This window comes from Orbicella faveolata, unplaced genomic scaffold, assembly GCF_042242905.1.
Source record: "Orbicella faveolata isolate gen_17 unplaced genomic scaffold, um_ofav_v1 contig_48, whole genome shotgun sequence".
NCBI classification, from domain to species: domain Eukaryota; kingdom Metazoa; phylum Cnidaria; class Anthozoa; order Scleractinia; family Merulinidae; genus Orbicella; species Orbicella faveolata.
Window position 1 is genome coordinate 1,772,501 of NW_028301578.1, and position 12,364 is coordinate 1,784,864.

Genomic DNA, 12,364 nt, shown 5'->3' on the forward strand with positions numbered 1-12,364 from the left:
CGTTAACACGATAACCAAACCATACACCAACTCAGAAGTCCTTGCCGAAGACACAATTGATGATAAAACAAGTGCTCTCAATATTGAAGCAAGCATTAAATTGAGTTTCCTTGGGGGCTTAGTTAATGTACAAGGAGCAGCGAAATACTTGGATGACAGGAAGACATCGAGTCACCATTCTCGCGTTGTTCTGAAGTATGAGACAACAACTGAGTTGAAACAGCTGACCATGGAACATTTGGGGCGAGGAAAGGTGCAGTATCCAGAGGTGTTTGACCAAGATATTGCCACTGATGTAGTGGTTGGAATCCTGTATGGAGCCAAAGCATTTTTGATCTTTGACCAGGAAGTTTCCAAAGATGAATCCTTGAAGGAGGTGCATGGAAATATGGAAGTACTGGTGAAATCATTGCCTGGTATCTCTGTAGACGGAAGAGGCTCTGTCGACATAACTGAAAACCAGAAAAAGAAAACAGAGAAAATGCATTGCAAGATGTATGGAGATTTCAGAACAGAGGAAAGTCCAACTACTTACGAAGAAGCAGTGAGAGTCTACAAACAGCTACCATCATTGATTGGGGACAAGGGTCAGAACGCAGTTGCTGTCCAAGTATATTTACGCCCGCTCAGTGAAATCGATAGCAAGGGGCAACGAATGGTTAGAGAAATCAGTGCCAATTATATCAGCAAGACATGTGAGATTCAAGAACACATACAGTGTATCGAGGCTAAGTGCAGTGATTTAATGAGAGAGGATGTTTGTTCGTCGTTCCCTCGAGTCAAGAAGCAATTATCAGGTTTCAAAAGCAATATCGCGCGCTACAAGATCTTTTTCCAGAAGAAGTTGTTGCCTTTGCTTCCCAGCATCAGAGGAGGCGGAGCAGAAGAATCAGCACTTGGCGATATCTTTGAAGAAAAAGAGCGTTCCCCATTCGCACAAACTCGCATTGATACTTGGATCGTGGAAAAAGAGAGAGAGATGAAGAGATTGCAAGGTATGATCACTTTCTTGGGAGACACTCCTTTCGTTAGCCCTGAAGATGTAGAAAATGAAGCGTTCGACCCAAGCAATGAGCATGTTTTGTGCTGTACATTCAAGATTGGCAAGGAAGAAGATCCTCAGATTTTGAATATGGATGGGTACCTCACTGGAAAAGTTCTGCCGCAGTTGGAGAAAAAGGCATCATCAGGTATTGATGACAAAGATGTCAATAAGAGAATTCGCCAGACACTGAAACAGTTCTCAGAACTGAAATCTGCAAATGAAGACCACAAAGAAGTGAAGTTTTTCGCCACAGAGAATTGTCTGTCTGACAATTTCAGTGGAAACCCAGGAGCCTTCATCTTTCTGTACGAGGAGGGCGCACTAGAAAATGATGATTTTAAGCTATCACCAAAGCCAGAAAACCTAGAAGCAGAGAGCGTACGAGACGATTCAATCGAGCTTTGGTGGAATGATCCGCACTGGAGCGAGAACAAAATTGAAAAGTACAAAGTTCAGTGCAGAAAAAATGAAGCCAACTCCGACTGGATCACTCAGTACATACCGTGTAGAAAGGAAGGTAAGCAAACTGCTACCATATCTGGACTTCAACCAGCTACCAGCTATCTGATGCGAGTATGCGCTGTGGGGCAGATTGTGGTTAGCCAATACAGTAATACTTTGTCCGCAACTACCAAACCAACAAGTCCGCCTGGTAAGCCAACCTTTGCAGCTGCAACGACTGACACCATAACCATTGCATTCACCAAACCCAAAAGTATTGGACAGGGAGTTAATATTGAAAAGTACAAGATTGAATGGATCTTCAATTCCCAACAGATGGAACAATTCCTGCACTACACAGAAGATGCGTCGCTGACTTGCACGATCAAGGGTCTTCAAGAAGGAGTACCCTACAATTTTAGCGTTACCGCGATTTGTGGTAGTGAAGGAGACAGCAACCCCAGTGACCTTAGTAATCCACTACAAACAATGGTACCTTCTGCAAAATTTGATGCAAGCACAATCCTTGCCCACTGTAGCCTTGTTCAACCACCAGAAGATGGAAAGCCAGCGGTGTACACTCTTCCTCTAAGTCTCGAGTACGAAGACAGCCGCAGTCAATTGCGAAAGTTTGTTATCAATCTTGGAGAGAAAGGGATGCAGCTACCTGGTAAATTTGAGACCGTTCCTGAGAAAGTGATGATGGTTGTTGGGTCAACGGGTTCTGGCAAGACAACCACGGTGAATGCTATGATCAACCACGTCATTGGAGTACAGTGGAAGGATGACTTTCGTCTCAAGATGATCCACGAGCTGTCTAGCAACCAAGGGGCCGGAACAATCGGAAATCAAGCACACAGTCAAACACAGTTCGTATCTTGTTACACTCTACCGCACATGGAAGGATTCAAAATACCTTACAACCTCACTATTGTGGACACTCCGGGCTTTGGAGATACAAGAGGAATTGACCATGACAAAGTGATCACCGAACAGATCCGTAGATTCTTCAACACAAAGGGTTCGGCAGGCATCGATCATGTTGATGCCATCTGCTTCATGGCTCAGGCTGGTAATCCGAGGCTCACTCCAACGCAGCAGTATGTTTTTGACAGAATCCTGGCCATGTTCGGAAAAGATATCAAGAAGAATATCTTAGTACTCTTTACCTTTGCTGATGGTCAAAAGCCACAAGCCCTGTCAGCAATGCTAGCAGCCGGAATCCTAGAGGATGAAAGTAACTTCTTCAAGTTTAACAACAGCGCCCTGTTTGTCGCTAACTCTGGTGAAGAAGACGAAGACAACTTCGACAGAATGTTTTGGAGAATGGGAATCAAGAGTTTTGAGAAGTTCTTTCAAGCCTTGGCCGAGATGGAACAAAAAAGTCTTGTCCTTACCAAGCAGGTGTTGGATGAAAGAGCTCAGCTGGAAGTTCGACTCAGTGGTTTGCGGGAGAAGATTGATCTTGGAGTAAACAAACTAAGCGAACTGCAAGAGTTAACGAGAGTGTGCAATCAACATGCAGCCGACATAAATGCCAACAGGAACTTCAGGTTCACTGTTCAAGAAGCAAAACGCGTCCAAGTAAAGCTGGACACTGGTACGTATACTACAAACTGCTTGGTTTGCAACTTCACATGCCACTTTCCTTGTTCAATTCCAAGAAATGAGAATAAGGATGGATGCGCTGCAATGTCGAATGGAAGTTGCCGGGAATGTCCAAACAACTGTCACTGGTCAGAACACGTGAATGACGCATATCGCTATGAAACCCAGTATGAAACCGTGGAAAAGGAATATGACGAGATCAGAAAAAGGTACAATAAAGCGGTTAAAGGCCAGAGCAAGGCAGAGGCTGTGATCAAGCAAGTAGAAGAAGATTTTAATACCACCAATCGCATTGTATTGAACTTCGTCGCCGAAATGCAGCGTGGTTTAAAGAAGTTGTCAGAAATTGCCCTTAAAAAGGATCCACTACAACAAGTGGACTACTTGAATCTGCTCATAGAATCTGAGAAATCACAAGCAAAACCTGGTTGGCAAGATCGCGTGAAATCTTTGCAGAAAACAAGGGATCAAGCTGTCGAAATCAATCGTCTTGGAAAGCCTGGGTTCGATCCGTGGGAAAAATATCGAGAGAACGAGGAGACTCGTCAGTTCTTTCGGAAGCAGGCTGAAGAGGCTCAAGAAGGAATTATGAGTCAAGCATGGAAAAAAACAAAGCAGGCAGCAAGTAAAGCAAAGAAAGCCATCGTTGGCTAAGTAAAAGAACGGTTTGGAACAACTGACTCAAGCAAACTGAAGAGGTTCAAGAAGGATTAGCGGGTGATGCTTCGAAAATAACAAAGAACTGGGCGGCCAGCCAGTAAAGTTTGCTGAGTGAAATACGGATTTGGACAGTTGGAGCAATTAGACTATTTACTTGATTACGGACACTAAGGAGGGCTCGAGTGACACTTAAAAATAGCCAATCGCTGGAAATTCAGCGAGGAACAAACAGTGTTTAAAGCTTAGTGAGAGTCTTTTATGTTACGGGGGAGTTTTAAACATTTTTGCCTAATTCTGGGAATATATAATCATCGTGTGTTATTCTGAAATCTTGTCTTAGGGTTATTCAGATGCTTTGCATGGACGGCAGGATATTAGATAAGTAATATATAATACAAGAAGAGTTTCTTTGATTAATCTTGTGATATGGCCACGCTGGGAGAATATACGGTGTTGGGTTTCGTCACGATAGCGATTCAAAACTCCATTTCTCTGCTTATCGATAGCAGAGAATCTAATCAACGAAAACGGCAGTTGCAGCGAGAACGTCATCTTATATATAATCTTATTAGTAGTACTGATCTCTTCGCAAGTATTTCAACCTTTCAAATAATTCAAAGCCGTGCCACTAGCCCAAGAATGAAACCGGTACTGACGGTACTTGCTTGGTACTGAGGTTCGTCACAAAACCTTAAATTTGGCCTTTTGACGTTGTCGTTTTGCACGAAACAACAATGTAAATGTCTGCGTGTATACTGATGTACAGATGTACTAATGTTGGCACGAATGTTAGGATATGCTTGGAATCTATTTGATATTTGTTCAACTGGCGTCGTTTTCATTTGATATTTACTCGAGCGACATTTATTCATATTTGATTAACTTGGTATTTCAGTTGTTCAGGAATTTCCCCTGCCATAGATAGAACTGATTATGACGGGACATATTCCCAGATATTCTTTCAGTACTTCGGTTTGCTTGTAGGAGAGGATTTTCCTATTTCTATTATTGTGGGTTCGTTTTTGGGAATTGAATATATTAATCGGGTATTTACTAAACCTTGGTAGTGTGTAAACAATTGTTAAGGGATCGTTTTAGGGACTTATCGTGAAAATTATCAAATGGTTAATAAACCACCAAGAAAAGAAATATGTTCTTTTAAGAAAAGTTCGGAGCTCCGTTCTATGTTAATTGAACCGGCAATCAAAGGTTAAACCAAAAAGAAAACATGGAAAAAGATGCTAGTAGCTTTTGAAGGAAACTCGTTTGTGGTTTACTTACTTTTAGATAATTGATAATATTTACTGAGTATACTCTTATCTAGACTAAGAGAGTTTTGTGTGTTTATCGTAGCTGAGTGTGTTTCAACAGCTTTTCTTTATGTGTTTCCGTCTGTTTTGGCTTACAAAATATTTTACAGCACCAGAACCATGTTAGAACTGTCCATGTGAATGTTCTGGAATTTGATGATTATTTTAATTTAAGTTACCGATTCGTAATGTCTTCGGACGACTTACGCTTAACTTCAATCTTATGGCTAAGATTCTACAAACACGTATTTCTTCCATCTTTATTGGAGTTTACTTTAATCTGTGAATCAGGACAAACAACCAAACTTCCACGAACTTTATTTCCGTTGGCATTTACATTGCTTTCATTTAGGAAACAAACATTAGCTAACATTACATCCAAAAACGTGATTTCAACTGGCGTGCCTCCTGAGAAGCAATATCCTTAAAAATAAAACTTTACCTTAGGTTGAATCGAGGTCACACATTTATGCATAATGAGGAGTTTTCTGAAACTTATTAAAATCTTGCTGACCTCTACTTTTCTAACACCTTCAAGGTCCTTTGTTCTCAATCCGAGATTTCAAGCTCAAATTTCCATGCTCTTTCAGTCTAAAACTTAATTCGTTTTTCATCAGGCCTTACACCAAGATCATAGTTAGCTTTCTGTCTGTTTACTTTCTTTTTTAAGCATTCCTTTCAATAGAAATCTCTTGGAATAGGAATATTTGCAAAAGTAAACATACGGAGATATGATGATGAAATCTCTTATTTTGGGCGACTAGCACAGCTGAAGTTACCTTTTATGCATAGCAAAGATATTTGATTTAGTTAGTTTTAGTAAATTGGGTTTTTCTGACATAAATATGAGTGCAACTTATGCCAACTTCACTTGTTACCTATGCCAACTTCACTTGTAATCACTGGTAAAAGACTTGGAAAACCTCTGTAAGCCTGACGAAGATATCCAATAAAGTCTACGCTGTTGTGACATAAAATCTGTTTCGCCACACTAACATGCAAAACGCACGTGCACAGCGTGCAAAGCTGTTGTTGTTTTTTCATTATATATGGAAATATATATATATATATATATATATATATATATATATATATATATATATATATATATATATATAGATAAACGTTTGATAAAGCAAGGACGGACAACTTCTGACGGTAAAAAAAGTTAAAAAGTTAAAAATTTAATAGAAAAACGTTTCGGTCTTAGACCTTCATCAGTTACAAGAGAAAAAGCTGATGAAGGTCTAAGACCGAAACGTTTTTCTATTAAATTTTTAACTTTTTAACTTTTTTTACCGTCAGAAGTTGTCCGTCCTTGCTTTATCAAACGTTTTTAAATTCATTTTTGCGGTGAGGCTTGGACTGTGAATATTCATTGATCCTCCTGACGCAGTGGCATTCTTTGTTGGCTTGAGGCATTTTATAACCGTTTTATATATATATATATATATATATATATATATATATATATATATGTCCGATTTTCCAAAAACATGCCCGAAGGTTTCAACTCCTCCGTTCCTTTAGCTAGTGATTGTTTTTTTGTTTTTTTTTTTGAGGTGGGGGAAGGGGAGTGGGGGAGAGCTTTCCTAATGGTAGCACCTTGTAGAGCTTATCTAGCATGAAATGTAGAGAACTTCTTGCTGCGTTTTTCATTGATTTATCTATTTTTTAATTATCTATCGCTACCTCACCCCTACTCCGTCCCCTTTTCAATTGGTGTTAAGTTTCAGCCCAGGCTACACTCGTCTGAATTTTAGTTCGCGCAGTGACTCGGAGAACGCGCTGATCTATTAGCGTCCTATAACTGCTGTCTAAAGGACGTCTGCCCGAGGACATCATTAAGTCTAATGAAGGTGCAAGTCTAACTATTTGCATTGCTAGCAAGCATCGCCATTATCGTACATTAAATGGCCCTGAGGTTTTCAGACGGGTCGACATTTAGCCCTGTAATAGTAGGCCGTTTGCACTGTGGCGATAATGTTGTGCTTGCTTTAGACAGCAAAAAGACTGCAAAACAGTCGTTTTCGGACGTTTTCGGAAGGCGCGATCCTCGCGTGTGAAGCGCGCGAGCCTCACGCCCGTAGGGCTTTTGAGGTATTTTTTAGCGTCTCTCCCCATTCTCCCTCGCCGTTGTTACACTCGCTCCAGACCTTTCGTTCGAATATTGACCGTCGCTCGCGTTCGCAAAAAATACGACTGTTTTGCAGTCTAGACAGCAAAGAGCTTTAGCTACATCAATTTAGGGCTTAGCCGTGCAATGGACTAGACATTTCTAGCTGCTGTTGGCGTTACTTGGTCTGAACTTTGATGTGGCTTAAGGGGGTATGGTACCCTAAAATATGACGATGTTCATGAAAAATTCAATTTCTTGGAAATACAAGACTTAAGACCCTTGAGGACTTGTCAAAAACATTTTGAAACGATCTTGCCGAATTTCCTTCCAGATGAGTGTGAAATTTAAGGAAAGTACACATTGGTATAAGTTTTTTCACGTAGCAACGGCCATAGCAACGACTGTTTACTATTAGAACCTGACCAAAAATATAGATTATTTTTAACTTATATGAACGAAACTATTTAGAAAGAAACTTTTAAGACATGCACAACTCGATTGGTATAATTATTTGTGAAAAGCTTTGCCTCAAATTGCCATCACAGGCTCATTCATTTCCCTTATGAAAAGGAATATTTCCCAAAACTGCGGTAACTTTTTACAAAATAGAACAACCATTTCACCCCTCCCCCGAGATCCAATCTGCACCCCCCCTTCCCCGCTATTTGTGGCTCGTTAAATGCTTAATACTTCGTGTAAGAAACTTAAAGTGCATTTTTCTCAAAAGTTTACTTTTGTACCGACTGACTTCGCGCCAACATTTCTACTTTGCAAGGTTTTTAAGTAGAATACCCGAAACTTGGGCTGATCAAAGACCAATAGTGTCGCAATGATATAAACCAAAAAAATCGTAACATTTTAAGATCTGTCACGTGACATGAGATGATTTGCCCACTGGGTGTGATAAAAAATAAGGTTATTTCCAAATAAAGCTGTAAAAAGCACTGAAAATAAGAGTTAACTGTCAAAACTTAGGTTCATTGCACAGAACAAAACAGAAACTTACATGATATGCTCATTTGACAGTCAAATCTTGTTTTGTAAAAGAGCAAAGGCTGTGGATGGTTTCCATAGTAACCATTTTGAGTAAAACTCTAGAAATTTAATTTCTCTTCTTGAGTGCAATAGCACACAATTGATCTTTCTTCACCATATTTAAACAAACTTTGTGGTCCATATTGAGGGTACCATACCACCTTAACGTCCCAGAATTTATGATCAAGGGTTGTAAAACGGTACTTCGGATCGGTCGCGCTCCATTCCTTTCTCGGCCAGTTTTTGCGCCAAGAGTTTAGTTCCATCCCACCATCCAGATTGAATTTGCATTGGAGGATCGATCCATTAGAGAGGTACTGGTAACGAAAATGGTCGAATGGAATGGCAGTTTTTTGGTCGGACCGGACCGACCGGTCAAAGAGGCCACTTCTGTAGGCGGAAGACTTTAACCAGCAAATTTCCACTCGGACCGAACCGATCCATTTAGTTTTGGACCAGAAATACCGGAAATGTTGATTGAATGGACCGCGCCCCATACTACGTCAGCGTTATTAAAGTTAAACAAACAATGACGTCAAATTTCTTCTGATATTCAAGTTTACCAACCACAGAATAAAAGAAGCCATTGTCTCGACGGCCAAAAAGCCTCTGGTTAGCACGTTAATGATTAGTATACATTGTATGCTAACGACTTCGACACGTTAATAAAGTTCTTATCTTATCTTAAGGGTGACGTAACGAGAAATATCGCTATTACAACCGATTTCACTGTTGCGACCTCTGAAATCAAAACTCTTCGCGGCAATTGTGCAGTTGGCTTCCTCAACCTCGTTCCCATTCGTGCTCAGTTTAGGATTAGGAGTCTGAGAGGGTTAACGATTCTGAGGCTGAATAACCCGATTGATTTTGCCCTCCAAATATTTTTACGATGGGAATTGGACCTTTATCAACTCGTTTGATAAAACCCAATTTGCGTGAATTACCCGATAGAAATATACATCTTACTAAAACATTCTACAGCAATTTTTTCCTACCATGCAAAAGCTTCGGGGACCGTGGTATGTCATCGACCGACTCCACCAAATGTTTTTTTTTCTGAACATGGTGAGAATTTCTTCCATCACGGAATTCTGTTGACACCCTCGACTCTGCCTTTGCTTAAGCAAAAATATCTTTCTCCAGTGCAAATTCACCGAATATTGCGGCGCCGTCATATCAACGGTTACAAAGCTGCCATGTTGTGTTTAGCTGTTTAACTCTTGCCCATCCTGCTTCCTATATATGGATTTGATTGGCAGAAGTCCATTGAACACTGACGCAGAGAGTTGAGATAGCTTATTGGCTGTGTGTGCATACTGTGTCTGGGCTAGAGAGTCTCCTTCATCGCCCGAAAAGTTTCGGGACTTTCCGTTTCTCGAAAGTCCCGAACGTATTTAGGGTGCCAGAATTCCAATATCTTGAAAATGAAGGCTTCTCAAGGCACATAACCTCGCCATTACTTTACTTTTTATTCCTTTTGCAACACCTGAAAAGACCAGGTTTTCAGAATAAGCAGGTCGAAGTTGCATGAATGGCTTTTCGGGGCCAAACAGCGTTCGGGACTCTTGAGAAACGGGTACCAGATGGCTGGACACAGGCCAACCTTATTTGTAACTCGTGCATAGGAAACGAGTTATTGTGAGGACCTGTATGCAAATGAGTGGTACCTTCGCCAGCACGGCCATGGGGGTCTGGGTATCATTTGGTTGTGCCTTGGATAATAGACCAATTTCGATATATTATAATTCAGCTTAAAACAATTAACATGACTCCGAGGCTCCAGGAAATAAAAAAAAGGGTCTGTATGAGTTTTTCCCTGGAGCCTCGAGGTGATGTCTTTCGTCTAAGGGTGAATTTTAATATATCGAAATTGGTCTATTGGCTGTAACAAAATGGCGTCCAAGTAGGAACAACGGTGGAATAGATGGTTTTCAATCATGTGATGAGATGGCTTTGTCGGTGCACAAAACAAAAGCAACTTATTGCTCAAATTTTCATAAAAATGGAGTCAAATCACCAAAGTACTTTTTTCTCTATTGTTCTGTGCACCAACATGGCCGCTGTGCCGTCATATGAAGACCATCTACTCACGCAGAGGAGCTGGGCGGCGAATTCCTGCTCAAATTGTAAAGATGTTTCCTTTAAGTTTAGGATCGGCTTTATAGACCTTTCTGTTGATTTTAACGCTCGTCACATGCCATGCCTTGAAGCTGTCAACTGACAACTACTTGCCGAGCGGAAAGCGAATCTCAAAAACAATTGCCAATAATTACTCAAAGCCCTCATCCCCAAACCACTCTACAGCCCGGCTTTAGTTATTTCTTTTTCGGTTTTATCGACTAACACGAAGCCAAACCCCATAAAAGAAAAGCCCATAAAAAAGCCATATCATATATACCTGTCAACTTTTTCTTGGTCAAATGCGTGAGATTTTCGTTTCGTCATAACTAGGATTTCCGAAAACGTCCCAGCGACTTCCGAAGTTTTCCGACTATTTCCGAAGACTTCTGCGAGTTGCCGAAAATATCCGACGATGTTCCGAAGACCTTTGAACACTTCTTTTGTACGCAGGCGTGAGACTCACGCATGCGTGGATGCTTGAGAGTTGGTAGGTATAACATCAAAGCAGCCATCTTGACCGCACAATCTTGGTCATTAAAGGATTTATTATATGACCAAACACCAAAGACGCTTTTTTCTTTCGGAAACAAATCGAGCAATTCCGAGCGGGCAAGCTCGGGTAACCAATCAGGACACAGGATTCGCTTCATCTTGCTCACTTGCGGAGCATTTTGTATTGTTCTGTTGCATTTTGACTTTTTTCTCCTCAGAGAAATGACCTCATATTCATGCAGAGTATGAACCAACATAATCCATCTTTAAAATATGTTTTTACATGGTCAGAAAATTCCAAGCCATGTAGTCATAAAAGTTTAAAATAATTAAAAAAAACTAACAGTCTGCGTATTTTCCCACGACAGATTTCTGTGTTAGCGTCTGTTAGAGCTTAAGGTCTGAAACTATTATATAGCCTGCAGAACAGGCGGATTAGCGGGCTATAGCGCGGTACACGAGCGCGCGCGAAGCGCGAGGCGAGAAACATTTTTCACGCCTCACGCTTCGCGCGCGCGCTCGTGTATCGCGCTAGAGCCCGCTAATCTGCCTGTACTGCAAGCTACTATTATAAAACACTGAAACGTGTAAATGGAACATTTATATTTATATTTATTTATATTTATACATATAAAATCCGTAGGTATTCATATTGAGTAGTCTACATGCTGAACATTTATATTTATATATATATATTTCCATTCGGAACGTTCCAACCGGAAAAACGGGACTACCTTACCATAAGTTTCGTCTGTCTTGGAAATTTACAATCCAACCGAAATTTCCGGGATTTTTTGGTAAATGGTACCGAAATATATGCTCCGAAATATATGCTCAGTCGCAGTGAATAACCTTTTTGTAACCGTTGGCAACTGGTATCAATTTAATTCCCATTCTTTACTACAGTGGAACCTCGATTTAACGAACCTCTATTTAACGAAGTCCTCGATATAACGAACGATATTCTATGTCCCGGCCAAAGTTACGGTAAAATGTATGGAATAGAACCTCGATATAACGAATTCTTCGATATAATGAACATAATCCGGAAGCCCAAACGTAAAATCTACCTCGATATAGCGAATTACAATGTCAACACGCGACAGAAGATAAACGCTGAACAGATCAACAGTCAATAAATCCTTGTAATCCTTAGGCATAACCTCTATGTTGCAACATTTTTAAATCGCTACTCTGAAAGTGTCGTTCTCTTGTAAACAAAAGCTGCGCGTCTGCTTAAAAGTAAACATAGGCACGCAAGACGTGCAAGAGTTATTTTTTTCTGTGAAGTTTTGTAGATAGAAGCATTCATGGTACAGTAATGATTTGGTTAATTTGACAAGTTTTTTTGGTTGCGATGTTACATCGGTCATGGTAAGATAGCTAAATAGTAAGCCATAAAATGTTTGACTGAACAAACTACAGTAATCTGACATGTCTCCAGATCAATGTAGTTATCATCTTATTTTCTAACGGGCAATTTGATTCGCTCTTTGATACAACCCGCACTGTGATTGGTGTGACACCCGCACA

At 40.5% G+C, this 12,364-nt stretch overlaps 1 protein-coding gene across 10 annotated transcripts in view; it reads left to right on the forward strand.

Annotated features, from left to right (window-relative positions):
• LOC110055873 (uncharacterized) overlaps positions 1–6,041 on the forward strand; it is a 44,403-nt gene extending 38,362 nt beyond the window's left edge. For all 10 annotated transcript variants that reach the window (XM_089281189.1, XM_089281190.1, XM_089281195.1 and 7 more), the window contains one exon: positions 1–6,041. This exon is cut by the window's left edge and continues 188 nt beyond it. In XM_089281189.1, coding sequence (XP_089137315.1) covers positions 1–3,748 — 3,748 coding nt within the window. In that variant the 3' untranslated portion in view covers positions 3,749–6,041.
• The last annotated feature ends 6,323 nt before the right edge of the window (positions 6,042–12,364 follow it).